The sequence below is a fragment of the Pelecanus crispus genome, chromosome 17 (genome assembly GCF_030463565.1).
Source record: "Pelecanus crispus isolate bPelCri1 chromosome 17, bPelCri1.pri, whole genome shotgun sequence".
In the NCBI taxonomy this organism is placed as follows: Eukaryota; Metazoa; Chordata; class Aves; order Pelecaniformes; family Pelecanidae; genus Pelecanus; species Pelecanus crispus.
Window position 1 is genome coordinate 8,365,566 of NC_134659.1, and position 16,750 is coordinate 8,382,315.

Genomic DNA, 16,750 nt, shown 5'->3' on the forward strand with positions numbered 1-16,750 from the left:
CTACACAGGTGTTTAAATGAGTAATTCAAACTGCGTGCAACTTTATACCACTGAGGGCAGGGGAGACAAAACAGTCTTTCATGCTGTTTCTGGTGTCACAGCATAATTGTTTGCTTTTGATATTTTGTATGAAATTTGCTATTTAATTGTGGATATTATTCACTGGCCTGTGCTGTGTGGAGGTGAACCTTTGGATGCTTAGAAGAAAATATTTTATCTTATTATAAGCTGCTGGCAGTGGTGACCAAACTTGGGTGTCCTTTCTAGACCTTTATTCTTAACATTTCTTTGGCACAATCAAAATGAGTCTGCCTATCCCATGCCTAGAAGCAACAACTCCCTCGTAGTAATATTTAATACTTCAAATGTAATAGGCCCATTTAAAGAACTTATTAAAAAACACTCTGTTTTGTTAGTCTATTGGATTGTCTGAAGGTGATCAGCCCCTCTATATAGTCACTCACCAGTATGACATGGAGCAAGAGCGTGTATACAAATTAATGCGGTTCAAAAAGGAACTGATCTCCCCAGTCAGGAGTTTCGGTTTTGTCTCTTCTCAGTTCTGAACTTTGCATGGCCATTTACTCTGATGCAAATTAATGTAGACACTGCTACTGTGAGCAGAGATCCTGTTGCAGCCAGCTGCAGGCCTAAGGTGCAAAGATGCTAAGAAGAGATAGTAGCTTTTATTAGACTAACTGATATAATCGGAAACACAGACAAGCTTTGCAGTTCATAGCCCCTTCATCAGTCTGAAAGTTTGTACCCTTTTCTGATTTTATGTGGTTAAAACATCACAGTTGATGCTAAATAAGTACAAGCCAAAGAGAGCAGGACCTTCATATTTCTAAACAAGTGGACAAATCTTCAGGTGATTGTATTTTTCCCAAGGTTTCAGTCCTGCTCCAAGCCAGACGTATTCATATCCTTCCTCTGGAGTCTGTAGGCACATTCTTTACCTGTAACAGGGGATGATGACAGTGGCCAACTTTTATGAAGAGCTTGGAGACTACCAATGTAAACATACCCTGGAAGCAGGATGTCTCAGTGCTATTATTAGTATTTCATAAACTCAATATTTAACCATCCCATCACTCCAGACATGCCTGTTGCCTTTTCCTAAGGGATCTGCTTTAGCCTCCAGAGACCATCAACTGCTCTCACATTTTTGCTTCCACCACATCTCACATCAAAGGATCACATGCTGTGGGAAAAGCATCTGCCTACTTTAGATTGTCCTAATAACCTGACAGATGGTTTCACTCTTGTCCAGTAATTCTTTTATTTGAGGAACAGTGAATACTGGTTCTCTGTTCATTAAACCTTCCACTTTAGACATGATTAGACACCTAGCACCTCAACTGAGCTTTTATTTTCTGTCTCCTTTGTTTCTGGATAGACTGGATCCATAATTTATTAGCCTTAGTGTCCTCCACTGTATATTTTCCACTTCTATCATCTCTTTTGAGAAATGCATTAGGGGTATGCCATGTCGTTTATGTAGTGATGTGATAACATTTTACATTTTATAATTGATTCCTTCCTAATAATTCCCAGTACTGACATAACTCTTTTGGCTGAGCAGTCAACCAGTGCTGTATTTCTCTTTTAACACAGAATATGTGGTGATGAGATAGACGGCAGTACAATGACCATCCAGAAAGCCATACAATTTCTGTGCTCCTCTGATGACAAATACCAGGCCATGGGTGCTTACTACCTCCAGCACACCTGCTTCCAGGATGAGTCTGCCAAGCAAGAGGTGAGTAAACTACTTCAGAGCTTCGCTGTCACACTGGATGTGATGGCACATGAGATGGATGAAACTGGTTTTCCTCAGTACCAAGGATCCATAGGTCCCCTTGATTTTCATGATGGAGCCTTATACCTCATTAGTCACACTCAGGAATTAATTAAGTAGATTTTTCAACTATTAGTGGCCACTTTCTCTTAATAGCAGTCAGTCAGTATCTTAACACAGGGGAATAGTTAGTTACCAGGCAGCAGAGGAGACTATGTCCACATTATCATCATAAGCTGCTGTGACAGAGATTGGCGGGTTTTGGCGACACAGGAGCAGCCATCCAGATGCCATGTCCTCTTTTGGATGTGATTGCATCTGGTTGCACATAAATCTTCTGCTATCTCAGAGCTGCAGTGTCGGAGCCACACAAAATTGCCCTAAATCCCACTGTGATCTTCTTTGTGCATTGCTCACTGACATTTCAGCCATTTTCAGCCATTTCAGCCATTTTCAGCCATTTTAGCCATTTTCAGCCATTTTCAGCCATCTAAGCAAATGGGTTAATTAGTGATGATGTACAAAGATATTTGATGCAACAGAAGCCCTTTCTGTAGCACAGCTTATTTTTCTTATGCTATTATTCTCCTATCACTAAACTGACGCCAGCATGCGGGAAAGGAGGCAGTCTCAAGGATGGATGTGCTGTAGCAAGACTGTCACAAAAGTTTATCCCCACCCTGCTGTGTTTGCAGTCATGCAAACATGGGTTTATCAAGATGCCATCCCTATAGAGGTGGCTTTCCATTTCCTGATGCAATAGTGGAGCTGGACATGCTGGCACAGTGGGGCTGTACCTCTGTGCCCTTGCTGCAGCTGAACCGAGTGCAGGTACCCCAGCCCACGTTACAGTCACTAATTGTGGGGTGGCCACACCCTTTGTTACCGTTGAAAACACTCTCCGAGCACCGCCTGTCCCATCGCTTCCCAGAAAGATGTGTCAGAGCAGGTATGTGAGTCATCCGAGTGCACGCTTGTTTTCTTTCCTTTCTAAAAGGTGTTCATTCATTTTTTATTGTCAGCAAATATCCAGCCAATGGGCTGGTTTGTGCCAGGAGGGGCTTCATGCGGGATCATGTCCCCGGGACACCTGGCACAGAGGACATCCTACAGCAGGAACCCTCATCATTTTGGAGAGCTCAGCTGGAGGAATTTGCCTTCAAACCTTCCCGGCATGTGTGCAGTGTCCTGCAGGTCGGGGTTCACACCCCTTCCTGATGCTGCCCCTGTTGAGTGCTGGAGTGTGGCCCAGTAATGCTTCTGGCTGACCTCGAGGGTGTTTACACTGTACCATGGCCATCCCTCTAAGCTCAGCCTGTGATTTCAGGATGCAGATAAATTACCACATCATGTCATTATATTGCTATAAATGGCCTCTACAGATAGGCAGAGCAACATTTTCACCCGATGTAAACTGATGGAGGCAGGTGAAAGTTTGTGGGAGCAAGCACATTTACATCAGCAAAGGATTCAGTCCGCGGCCATTACTCATAGACATCCACTTCTAGAGTTTAAGCTTAAACCTCAAGGCCAGCACCTTTGTGCTCATGACCTATGGCCTGAACCAGACATGCCATCTGCAAGCTCTAACCATCCTTTACTGCCACGCCTGCTTTTCCAGCTCCCCCGAGTATGTGCCATACTGACTTCTTGCATTGCCATGAGTTGTCCCTGTCCCAGAAATACTCTGCACACCATGCTGATGGCAGCTTGTCTTTCCTGGTACAGGTCTATCGGCTGGGGGGAATCGCTAAACTTGTGGAGCTGCTCCGCAGCACAGACCAGAACGTACAGCGGGCGGCAGCTGGAGCTCTCCGAAATTTGGTCTTCAAGAATCCAACCAACAAGATAGAAACCCGGCGGCAGAATGGAATAAGGGAGTGTGTGAGCCTCCTACGGAGGACAGGGAACACTGAAATTCAGAAACAACTGACAGGTACACAGCAGACTGCTAAGCCCTCAACAAGGACCGTGCTCCTCCCTGCCTGTGGTCCCTGTTACTCCAGCACGTAAAGCCCCAGTAGCCATGATGCTGCCATATCACAAAGAGGACATTTTATGCTCCTGTCACAGCAAATGGCAACCTAAAACAGAAGGCAGAGGAGGTCCTGGCCCTTCAATGTCCCGTAAGGGTTTCTCACACCATAAGTGCCCTTTGGTGAAGTACCTGCCCCAGGTTTCCCCCCGAGCTGTGGCCACCCTGCCATTCCCATGCCTTCCTGCACCCCTGGCCCCCGTGTTGTTCCCAGGGAAGGTCAAGGGTGCTGGCAATCCCAATATGGTTGGGCAGGTTATCTCATCAGTGTCTCACCTTTTCTTGGAGGATTGATATGTGTTTGTTGGTGCAGGGCACCCTCAGCTATGACTGAGGTCTTGTGTGCAAGCCTTTACGAGATCCCTGGATGCATTCCCCCTGCAACCTAAAGGCAATAAACACCAATTTTGGGAGGAGGGAGGATGCTTAGACGCCCACGTCCACATGATACCATGTTCCTGCTGCCCATCCTGCCTGTCTCCCATAGGGCTGGATGGAGACTAAGGTTTAGAGCAGCCTCTGCACCCTTAGTTCAAAGAGGGATGGAGTGAAGAAGGACTTTGTTGCTGGAATTCACTCTGACCTAAAGAAAGTTCCTAATGCATGGTGACCTCTGCTTGAGCTTGTCTCTCACCTCCTTCCTAGGACTGCTCTGGAACCTCTCCTCCACTGATGAATTAAAAGAAGAGTTGATACAGGAGGCCCTCCCCGTCTTGACAGACTGTGTTATCATCCCTTTCTCTGGCTGGTCTGATGGCAACTGCAATAGGACAAGAGAAATTATTGACCCAGAAGTATTCTTCAATGCTACAGGCTGTTTGAGGTGAGTTATCAGGCAGGCACTTACTGTACCTTGTGTCTCTTGAGAACAGCTGAAGCTGTCTAAATCATCTTAGAATAAGCTAAAGACACGCTTGCTGCAATTGTATTAATAAAAAATTCTCCTAGATAAAGTTTTCCTGATGGAGAGAAGGTGCAGAAAGAATTACATGTAAAATATTTTTCCTAGTAGTTTGTTTGTTTGTTTGTTTGTTTTTAAATAAGTTTGTTCTTGCTAAGTCTCTGCTCAAAAAATATGTGGTTTTGTCATGGGAGAGCTGCACTACTGAAACCTGACAGTGTTCAGCTCAGACCAGGAAACTTCTCACTTTTTGCCCTTAGATTTTTGAGGCTTCCAGCAAAAATTTTGGTTGGTAGGAAACAAACTGGTTTGAGTTTTAGGTGACAAAAAGAAAGAATTCTCTGTGTTGGGAAAACAAGCATTTTCCCACTGATTGTAACAGATGTTTTAGTACAGAGCGGTCCCATTGCCCTGGACTTTTCCTGGCTCATTTCATCAGGTGGGTCAGCTACAAAACAGGAGGTGCAGACTGAGCCCGGAGTAGTTTATTTTTTTTAACAGAAAAGCCAGAGCTCTTTTGTAGAGGATCTTCGCCCTGACTTGCTGTTTCTCCTACCACCCTCCTCCACTTGGATGCGAGCTCCTTGTCTCACTGGGAACAAGTGGGGGAAAAAAAATACCCTGTATAATTAGGTACTTTCATCAACTGAAGCTCTCCCTGAGGGAGCGCAGTGACGACCGCACCCTTACCAGACATGCAGCTAGTAGGAGCTGTATCTGCTTAGGAAACAAAATGAGTGAATATGGTAGGGGCCTTTTGAGACGTGATGCTATCGTCTTCTGTGGCTGGGAGCTGTGTCTGAAAGATAGTGAGTGCTTCTCCCTTCCCTGTCTTGGAAGGCACCTTCCCCGTGCAGTTGCACGTCGGTATGTGTGGTGTACGTTGCATATGAGGTGCTCCACTTTTAAGACCATCTCAACCCACTGATGCCACAAAATAGCCCGTTAAAATGAGCGAAAGGGTATGGTGATACCTTGTAAAAGGAGCTTTTCGTGGAGTTTAACTCGAAGCAGGCTCTGTCTCCTGAGACTTACCGCAGTCTGTGGCAGTAATATCCAACACGCCCAGTGAAGACTGCCAGATGCAGGTCAGCGGGGGAGCTCAGAAGGCTGGGGGGAGCAGGACTGGGGAGCAAGCTGAGTAAGGAAAGCAGGGCGGCTGGGTCCAGGGCCTCTGCTCCGAGGGGTGAGCCGGGATTGCTCTGACTCACAGCCCTGCCACATCATAATGCAGAGATGAGAACAGCCTTGGGTTTGCCCTGGGCTTGAGCCATTGCTGCTCAAGCATTTCTGGATTGCAGATGAATTCATGTTAATGAGGAGGCTGCAAATCACAGTGAACATCAAATCCAGTTCTGGAACGCCTGGAGTGAATATCTCACAACGACTGCCAACCTCTCTTTGTTTTTCATTTGCAAGCTACAAGGCAATAAAACAGGGAAGAAAAAAAAAACAACAAAACAAAAAACCACATTTCCTGTTACTGGAAAAACTCCCCTGTCCTGGCAGCAACCAGTGCTCAGGAATACATTATAACATTACAAACTGGTCAATCCCTCCGGTCAGATCAATTGCTGCTCTTCAGCATCTCTGCCCTATGCAAATATTGCTGTTGATCCTCTGTAGCTCCATGCTTATAACCATTTGCACGTTCCTGATTTTCACGATAATCCAAGATGATCTTTATTCAGTCTTCTCTATGGAAACACCTCCAAGGCGGTGATGTGTCTGTGTAATGTCACATGCATAGCCTCTAAGGCAAAATATTGCTGATAGTTACTTTCACTAGGAGGATGTCTTCTATGCAGCGTTCCTTAACAGGACATTTTCCTAGATGAAATCAATCCTAAAGAGCAACAAGAGAGCTATGCACCAGTGCCGTCCTACAGCAGGCCTCCAAAATGAGAGCAGTACACCAGCCTTGCTGAATCTACAAAAATATCCTTAAATTCAATTACAGCCATAGCCAGAACAGAGCACATAGAGACTAGTAAGTGAATCCAACTAATCCTCTTTTCTCCTTCTCTCCTGACATGCTCTGTGATGGCTTTCTTCAGAAACTTGAGTTCTGCAGACATGGGGCGCCAGACCATGAGGAATTACCCTGGCTTGATTGATTCAGTCATGACTTACGCCCAGAACTGCGTGGCTTCTAACCGACCCGATGATAAGGTACCAGATGCTCACCCTGAGCTGTTTGCTAGAGTTCAGCCCCGTAGTTAATAATTGCAACTTTGGGAATATCTCAAAATGCCTTTCAAACAAACACAAGAGGGGACTGGGCTCTTTGTGGCTGCTCTTGTGCTTCCAAAGCCTAGTGTGATCTGTTGTAGGACTGCAAGTCCTCTGTGCCCTGGGCCTGAAGTAGAGGTGGGTTTTACAATTTCTCTTTACCAAACACAGAGACACAGCAAAATATTTTGGCCCCTGAGCCCCCGGTACGCTTTCCTCCCTTCCCCTCCCACCTTGGGACCCTTCCAGTGCCTTAACCTCCATCTCTTGCTCTTCCCACCACCACATCTCTTCATCCAGCAGGATTCAAGTTTATAAGCCCCAGACTGGCATCACATTCAGCAAGAAGCCAGGAGCTGGCATCTTTCTGCCAGTCCCCTCACTGTGACTCTGATTGCTATCTGTAAATGGCACTTAGCTCAGACAAAATGCTGTTTATAGCCACATTTTCAGGAGTTCAACACCTGTGATATTAGCCAGACACCCTAAAGTGCCCAGCAAAGTACCAAATTATTTCAAATGGGCTCAGGATTGAGCAAATCCTCTTTTGGAGATGGCTTTTGCAAGAACACCAGTTTCAGCAGCACACACAGCTCTTTGGAAATGCTACCACATGTTTTGGTGTTGGTTACAGGTATCTAGTGAAAATTCTCCCTTGCTCTTTACATTAGGTGCTCTGACATCCAGGTAAAGGAGGCTTAAAAGCCTGTTCTTGGTAAAAAATGTCCCCTAATCTGTAGCTGTGACTTGGAAAAAGTCACTGGAAGTTGACTAAGGCAAGAGGAAGACTTTCAAGATTTGGCCTTTCATGGCGGGCAGTTTGATATAACCACCCTCTGCACTCATGCTCTCTTTTCCTGTTTATCAACTTGTCTGTGGCAGTGGGACCTAACAAAGTTCACTGAGTCAGTCAGCTCACTGAGAGCCATGGTACAGCATTTGGGCTACGTGGCCTTCATTCATGTCTGCTCCACCTCCTTCCTTCCCATCCATTGCTACGTTAAGCAGGGTCAGGAGCTTATAGAATATAACTGCTAAAAAGGCTAATTATGGCATGGTATATGTCCTCTCTGTAGCTATAGCAGGTACTGCTCCATATTTTTCTGCCTAACGTGATGGTTGCATTTTTATCCTGGGGGTGATTTCAGTCTGTGGAGAATTGCATCTGCATCCTGCACAACCTTTCCTACCGCCTGGATGCTGAAGTTCCCAACAAATACACCCAGCTCAACCACATGGCCCGGAGTGTTTATATGGACAAAACTCTCACAGGCTGCTTCAACAGCAGGAGTGGTAAAATGGAGGTAAGATGTGCTGCAGAGGGCTTGGAAATGTGATATTCAGCCCCAGGCAGGGGCTGCAAGCAAGGAGCAGGATCTGAGCTTCCAGTTTCTCATCTCTTTGTAGAATGACGAGTACGGTGTCCCCCTTCCTGAGGAGGATTTTAAACCCAAAGGACCCAGCTGGCTCTACCACTCTGATGCCATCCGCACCTACCTGTCCCTGATGGATCAGAGCAAGAAGGATGCCACCCTGGAAGCTTGTGCTGGAGCCCTGCAGAACCTCACTGCAAGCCGAGGGCTGGTAAGCACTCCTCTCTCCTCCGCACACATGCTCAGCCAAACGTGACAGCACCTTACAGTAATCAGAAAGGAAAATGTCCTCCTTAAACCTCAGGGCACTATTGCAAGTCATTCCACAGTGGATGCTGCAGCTGAGGTATTTATTAATGCCAAAAATAGGGTCTCATGGAGAGCTATAATCAGCAGCCCAAAGGTCTATCCCAGATCCATACATTTTCCAGGGGCTCCTCTAGGTTGGTCATATCACCAGCAGCTACTGCTGTTGGCGCGCTCCCCCCAGGACACCAGCGAGGATGTGCACAGATGTGCACATGTGGACAGATGTCATTAAAGGAGAGAGAAAGGATGTGTGTGCAGTACCGCCTGTGTGTGTTTTTTAAGTGGGAGGTGGCTCTAATAACAGGGTGGGTTGTGCTGTGGATTGTGGCTTCTCCTCACATCAGAGCTGCTTGTAAAAGAGCTCCGGTAGATGTCCTAACCCATAGGTATGGCACCGTGGAGGTGACACGGGCTGTGTGGCGCCGTGGGTATTGCAGGAGCTAGGGCACGGCAAGGGCCGCGTCATGAGAGCGGCTCTGCTGTGCCCAATATCGCTACCATGAGCATGTCCTCACAGGCTGCGTTCACGTAGACAAACCTCGACTTGTCTGTTTGTGTCAAACTTCATCAATTCCAATTTAAATAAGATGGCTAGGGAGATAAAGAGATAATTATTTCATATGTAGGAGAAGAGTGTCACGTGTACGAAGCATTCCACCCAGAAACACGGAGTGACTCACGAAAGGAGCCTTTGCTACTAGGACAGCATTAACCTGCTGACTCTGATTTTACAGTTGTTACAAGTCTTTCAATGTGAAATACTTTAGGAAACTTTCTTTTTTGCAGTTTAACTGAACAGTAGCACTAACGAGGTGAATAGAGGCTGTTGCAGTATGGGTAGAGCTGATCAGAGAAATGGGGCTGGAGCTACGTGCTCCATGGAAATGAAAAGGCTTTCAGACAAGATCATTACACAAGAATATCTGTTGGGCAGGGGGGAAGAAACAAACAAAAAACAGCTCTGGCAGTGTTGAAGCAACTTATTTCAGCCTTCTCAAATGGAATGGCTGGAATTTGCCTGGATGTGCAGAAGTGGCTTCTCCTTTCAAGGGTCTTATTCCAGCTCAGAGCTAGAGTTGGTGTGGGTTGCTGGGTTTGCTGTTACTCAAAGGAAAGAGAAACTGGGGACAAACTTACAAAGCTTATTAGAACCCTCTAGCTTATAGAGGAGAACTCTGAATCTCTTCTCAGACTCAGCATTACACATCCCAGTACTGCTGGTGTGAATCTGCAACATGGCACATGTGTCTCCTGGAGCGTGGGAGGGAAACTGGGTCTCAGCCCACTGGAAGAGGGTTGCCTTCCAGCCTGTTCCGTCCATCCCCATGTCACTGTTGATGGACTTGTGTCAACATGGTGGTGCAACAATCTCCAGCAGCCTTTCTGGTGGGGCAGTAGCTGAGATGTTCAGTTTAAACTCTATCAATAAGTGGGCAATATATTAATTATTTATTTATTGGCTACGTCCTGAGATCTTCTAGATTTACATAAGCAAACACAAGATCAGGATCCAAGATGAGTATTTTTGGTCTTCAGCTTGTTTTTTAAAGGTATCATTAGCTGTTCCTATTCCAAAGCAGCCTATTACTTGTGGAATGGCAGGGAGCTGCAAGGGCATTGTGAAGGGCAAGGGCAATGTGGACATGAAGGTAAAATTTCTCCAGCTTTTGGGAATATCAGCTGGGTGAGCAACTGTCCCCACTCAGGCTCCAGAGGGAGGACAGAAGTACCAGTCATATCACAGAAGATGAGAGACTGACTGCAAATATCTGTGGAGGAGAGGGTAAATGACAAAGTAAGTGGCATTATGGTAGCGGAAGAAGGTATTATACAGATGCTTATTTTACAGTGTAGTCATGTTTGTCTGGCCCTGTACATCATTCCAGTTGTGTCCTCCCGGCATCAGAAGTCATGAGACACCTCTGTTCTGTCTCCTAGATGTCCAACGCAATGAGCCAATTGATCGGTTTAAAGGAAAAAGGTTTGCCTCGCATAGCACGGCTCCTTCAGTCCAATAGCTCTGAAGTTGTCCGGTCTGGGGCTTCTTTGCTGAGCAACATGTCCCGGCATCCTGTTCTCCACAAAACCATGGGTAAGTAATTTCCACCACAGTGGATTCCAGAACAACGTCTAGTTTCGAACTCTCTAAAATCTGCCCACCTTGTTTTGTAAACCCCATAATAGGACTTAGCCAAGCTCCACAACTGGGTAAAGCAGTGTCATTTCTTCTGGCCAAAAGGACAATTACAGGTGATATCTGCAGGCTTAATTAACAAAATATGTGCTATCTCAAAGTCTCTACAAGCATGTGGTATGGTTTATAGACAATGACAAATCTGTAGGTTCACATGAGAATGATAGTGTTTTGGGAACTGAGATGGACTTGACTGCCCATGACCAATGTCATTGCCCTTCCAGAGGCCTGCAGCACTCATTTTGTCTCTGAAAATTGAGTGATGACTATTATGCCAATACTGTCCAACATAATTAGTGCCTCCTTCCAGAGACAACACTGCATTCTTACACTGAATAGTGCTAACACAAATAGTATCATTCACTTGTGCTAGGTTTTATTTAAATGTTGATTGGAACATTCCACCTCTTTAGCTCACCAGGTGCTCCCAGATGTATCACGCCTCCTGTCATTCCAGTCTGGAAATACCAGCAGCTATGGCGAGATCATGACATCAGCTTGTTACACTCTGAGGAACCTCATCATGTCCAACCCACACCTGGGAAAGTCTTACTTGACAAGCAACATGCTAAATAATGTAGTAAGCCTGTGCCGAAATGGGTGAGTTTGGGGCAGAAGGCATGGAGAGGGTCATGCACAGGCATTTTTGAGCCCATGCACACTGTGCAAAGCCAGATTAATCCCAGAGTCTTCCCAATACCCTTCCAAGCCATAGCAAAGCATTATTCTTTCCCTGTGCTTGTAAATTGAGAGAGCCATAAAAACTCAAGCATGTTGGTAGACACAAATCCTCAGCACTGGTTTCTTGGAAGCAGGCATGAGCCATCCATGGTGGGATTTTTAAAGAGGCCTCAGGAAATTTGCTGGCTGAATTTTAAGAAATTCTAAACAGAACTGAAGGACCAACATCTTAAACCCTGTTAAAAATTCCAGCCCTCAAAACAGGCGATGTCAGTAGGCAGCCTGACTCCCTAGCACCTGGGCTTCCCACCAACAGCTTCCTGCAAACCTTATCATGAAGGTCAGGTCTGAGATTCAAGCACCACCAATATAATGGGATTGTTCTTAGCTGTAATGTTCAGGTTTGTTCATCTTACTGTTGGAACATCCACCTCAAGTGGCAAAGACACAGCTGTGGTGAAGCGTATATATAAATATATATATGTATTTATGAGTGCCTCCCCTGGTCCACTCACATATGTTTTACAGCAACTGAGCAATCCCAACATATTTTACCACTTTTCTTTTAGGACTTGGTTTGAATTTTGATGGTAGTAATTCTATCCTGCTTGTTATCCATGATTTGTACAACCCTGTGCAAAATCTTGTCAATCTTTACCAAATTATATGTTCATTTCTGGCCAAACTGGTGTTAAACTTACATGGTCTTTGACCATGTGTTCTCCTTCCTAGACTTTCATCTCTCCTACCATCTGTCTTTGTTTTAAAATACCTTATACAATAACCTATTGTTTTGTGTTGTGAAAAGACATTCACATGCCTTCTCCATCATCTTTTGATAAACCACTTACAATCTACCACTTGTTTTGTGGCAGCAGAGAGACTCTCAGTCATTAGAAGTGGCCTCCTTGTTTAGTTTGGGCCTCAGCCAACCAACATCGGTCAGTTTGCTGCTTTTATATGCTTCCACTTTTCAACAAGCCCAATTAACATGAAACCCAGCCCTCTTCTAAGTCTTCGTTGTTTTGAATGGTATTAACTTCTGCCTAAAGTCCCGCTTTGGATCCCTCAGACCAGTTGTCGGCTAATTTACTACTTCAGTGAAGCGTTGCACAACTGGGGCTTTGCGTACCTTAATTGTCTTCACTGTTTTGTGTGATGAGCTTTGTTTGCAATGACTCACTAAACTGCGAGGAGTTACTAAATTCTGGAGTGTCACAAATTCCTTCTGAGAAACTCCCTAGTTCTTACAATGTCCAAAACATGAATCATTCCCTTTCTTTATCATTATTCTTTCTGTCCCCAAAGATTTTTATGCTGTTCAATTCCTATGAAAAAATAACAATTTACGTCCAGAAGTAATCTTAATTACTAAAGCCGTATCATTTCAGACTCTTCCCATAGAGCAGATGTGAAAGAGCTCTTCCCTCTAGTGAATTGGACCTGTTAGTTCACAAACTAGCTAACTTCTCCCACTTTCCTCTATAGCCTGGGAAGAGAAACAGGAAATTTTAGGGTGGGATTTGTCCAGTCCTACATCAGAAAGAGCCTCACCCACTCCCTGATGGTAATAACTAGGTCCAACAACTCTACTGGGGGCTGTTGCCTAGGTTGGATGCAGACCCCATGCTCCCCACACTGATGCTGAGCATGGCAAGTCCCCTGCTGTCAACCTCCTCCTTCCCAGCACAAGCATGAGAAATAGAGAACAGAGGTCTCAATGGTGACCAAATCACCGTGGAGAATGCCATGCCATGTTGCACCTTGTTAGTATTTTGCAGAGTTTTCTCTGTTAATCTGCCTCAGTTTCCCTGTGGACACATTTCCCTCACCTCCAGCATTGGTGTTGGTTTGGTTGGTGTGTCTGCATAGTGCCTCCCTGGCACGTGCTTCTGCCACTAAACAAATGTTTTCTTTACCTATATTTTTGAACTGGTCTCTCATTGCATTTGAAGCTGTAAATCATCAGTTTAACATGCTCAAACAATTTTGCATTCATATTTTAGGAAGAGCTTCCAGGTTACAGAGAAGCACGTTATGGATCCTTTCCTGTCCTGTGTTCTTCTCAAATGTCAACCAGCACTCCTCAAAGCTGAGGTTTCTTTTTCTGGATGTTTCTTGTAGCTGTATTCTGAGTGAAAGGCATCAACTGTTCAGCAGTTTATCCAATAGCTGTGGCTTCTTCTCCTTCCTGGAGCATCCCAACTAAACAATCGTCTCCATCTCCTGCATATATCCTCATCTACGGCATAGGCTTCATAGTGACGATGGTGTTCTTTCATTCCTTATTTTTAATCCATGTTGCCAAAATATTAAATAGTACCTTCTTTTTTTGTTGGTGTTTCTGAAAATCAAGCTACTTTTACTGATTTATTGTGATGTCTGATGTCCTTTTCATCTTTCTTCTCCAACTGCCTGAAAAATATTCCTCTGCTCATTTTCAAGTGATATTATTTCACTGATAAAATTACAATTTTTCTCAATAATTCTACTGATTGCACTAAAAGCTTTTCTCCAAAATCTCTTTCAGTAACTTTAGAACATCAGATTTGCAGTTTGTGTCACAGTCCCTTCATCACTGATTTCTTTCAGTTTCTCTTTGTTCATTCACTTTTCACACCTTTTATATTACACAATTTAATTTTGCAGTTTAATTTGACCATAACATTTTGCCAAAATTAATCTTTCAAGAAACAGATCTTTCCTTGATTCTTTTCTGTGAAGAGAGTTCTTCTCATCTGCAAATTTCCAATTGCCCATTTCTTCAAAAGATTGCCCCTTGATATCAATTTTATAAACTTATGACATCCTGAAGAAGTCCTTCTTCCAGGAATTCCTTGGCATCTCCTGTGACATACATAAGGTTCTTGATATTTTTGTTCTTTGAGGAAGCACTATTTCCCCCCATTATTTATTATGCATGTACAAAAACCTTGTCTTTTTTGCACCCTCACGCTTCCCCCCGTCCTCACCATTTCCTTCTGATGAGGTTCTTGTCTGTGTTTTGTTGCATCAATAGTTTTTTGGATACCAGATGCTGGTAATTTTGGTTGGAAAAGAAAAAGTCTTTTGAGGGGTGCTCTGGAGTCACAATGAGGATAAGTACATATTTGGCACCATTAGAAGCAAACTCAAAAAAAAAAAAAAAAAGAGGATTACTCAGCTTAGAGAGAAACAACATGAAACAACATATTCTTGGAAAAGAGTGTCAAAGACATGCACTGACCATCTAATCATAGATACCTCTGGGTTTATTGTGTTTTAATGTCTTTTCAACCACAAACAGTTTTTCAGCCACAAAACTTTTTTTAAACAAAGTCATTCTTGTGACAGGGCATAGGATGGTTATAACCAGAGAAGTGATTTTGCAATAAAACCTAGTTCTCCTGTCCCAAAACATTGCTCAAGAATTTCCGTTTATCCGCAGCTCCCCCAGTCCTCCACGCAAAACCAACATGTGTGAGCTGCACAATCCCTTTGGAGCTTATGGCCAGGTTAAATTTGCCAAGTTTTTTTAGGCTACAAGGTCTTTGGTAACAACTGCTGCATATAGTAGAGAAATGCCCCCAAATTTACTCAATATGGTTATATTCCTGTCCTTTCACACTCAGTGTGGTGCTTGGAGGTTCCAGGTTGTTCCTGATGACCACTGTCAGTCCCGTTTCTCACAGTCTGATGAGGACTATTTTGAGGACACAATGTTTTGTGAAGCTGTGTCGTACAGGGAGGGTCCTGAGTCTGGTCTCGTACCTCTCCATCACCCTGGCTGAGACAGGCTGGGGCTGTCGCACTGAACCCAGATCAGGAGTCTCCCACAGGCAGGATGAGGTCCAGCAGATCAAGAGTAGTGATAAGAACCAGCAAGGAGGTTTATATCTAGGTTGTTGTATGAAATGTTCCAAGATTATAAAAGGTACTGCTATGACTCACGGTTTCGGAGCTGTTACGTGAGCAAGTATCTATTAACTTGTGCTGAGTAAGGGTTTATGGTTGCAGATGTTGTTATTATGAATGCTCCTGTCTGCTCTGTCCTCACCAGGCAGCACGGAGCCCGTTCCTCTGCTGCCCTCCTGAGAGACTCGCCCACACTGTCCCTACACACTCCAGGGAAGGGTTGGCACCATTTCCCTTCTCTTTCCCTCTCCCAAATTTCACGGTCCAGAAACAGTCCTTCAGCTCAGTTTAATGCCCATTTTTCCACTCAAATCCTCCCCTGTTTTTCATTTGCCCTGTTCCGGTACCAGAGGTTGTTGTCACGTACCATTGCTGAGAGAGCAAGGATGGTTTTATTGACAGTCCTTCATCAAGTCTAGCCAGCCTCCCAGCTGGAGGTGGGCTTATTTAAAGGCTGTCGGTAATGCATGTGGGTTGCTGCTCTGCGGCCTGCCATAATTCACTGGGGTTGCTTTCATCTTCCCAGCTCCTGTCCAAAAGCGGCTGAAGCTGCTCGCCTCCTCCTGACAGATCTTTGGTCGAACAGGGAGCTTCAGAGTGTGCTCAAGCAGGTAAGGAAAACGCTTCTGCTTTTTGGCTGACAAGAACAACCCTGGTCTTGACTCACTCACTGAAGTCGGTGAGTTTGCAAAGGCCATGACTGAGCAGCGAGTACAGGCAACAGCTGGGAGGAGCCCGGGGCCCTGGGAGGACCACGATGCTCTCGGCACACGGGCACCCACCTAAGATCTGAGCAAGAGGCAGCGAGTCACAACCACAGCTGCCAGGATTGACTTTAGGGACTAAGCGGACGGCGGCGTGTCTGTGTCGCACAGCTTGCACCCTGAGGATGATGTTAGCTTAGGTGGGCTCTTCCATGATGCTCCTGGAGTCGATGCTGTCCTGTGTGCACAGCATTGCTCTGTGCTGGGAACGGACCTGGACGTTCTGCGCTAACTTGGGAGATTCCCTTCGCTGTAGTCCACCATGCAGGATCAGCATGTCCCAGCAGAGCCCTGGCAAGGTTCCTCCTCTCTGTCCCCCCATTTTCTTCTGTGTCCATAACGCTACCCTGTGGTTACATCACCCGTACAGTCAGGGTAATCTTTTAAACCAAGAAGAAGAGATTTAGGATTTGGTTTGCTCCCTGCAACAGAAACTGTGAAAGTGCAGAGCCAGACAGGGCTCTGAGCCAGCTTCCAGCTCCCAGTGGCTTGCTTTGAACAAGCTGGGTTTTTCCAAACCAACAGCAGCAGCACCTGCAGAGAGTAAAGGGCCAAATTAAAGAGAA

General features: G+C 45.1%; 1 protein-coding gene across 1 annotated transcript in view; it reads left to right on the forward strand.

The window, feature by feature from the left end:
• The window catches only part of PKP1 (plakophilin 1), a 41,843-nt gene that overhangs the window by 24,470 nt on the left and 623 nt on the right, over window positions 1-16,750 (forward strand). Inside the window, exons 4-12 of the mRNA XM_009478565.1 lie at window positions 1,618-1,762; window positions 3,530-3,737; window positions 4,482-4,659; window positions 6,795-6,909; window positions 8,118-8,273; window positions 8,377-8,553; window positions 10,590-10,743; window positions 11,259-11,445; window positions 15,947-16,031. Coding sequence (XP_009476840.1) covers window positions 1,618-1,762; window positions 3,530-3,737; window positions 4,482-4,659; window positions 6,795-6,909; window positions 8,118-8,273; window positions 8,377-8,553; window positions 10,590-10,743; window positions 11,259-11,445; window positions 15,947-16,031 — 1,405 coding nt within the window. The remainder of the gene's footprint in view (window positions 1-1,617; window positions 1,763-3,529; window positions 3,738-4,481; window positions 4,660-6,794; window positions 6,910-8,117; window positions 8,274-8,376; window positions 8,554-10,589; window positions 10,744-11,258; window positions 11,446-15,946; window positions 16,032-16,750) is intronic.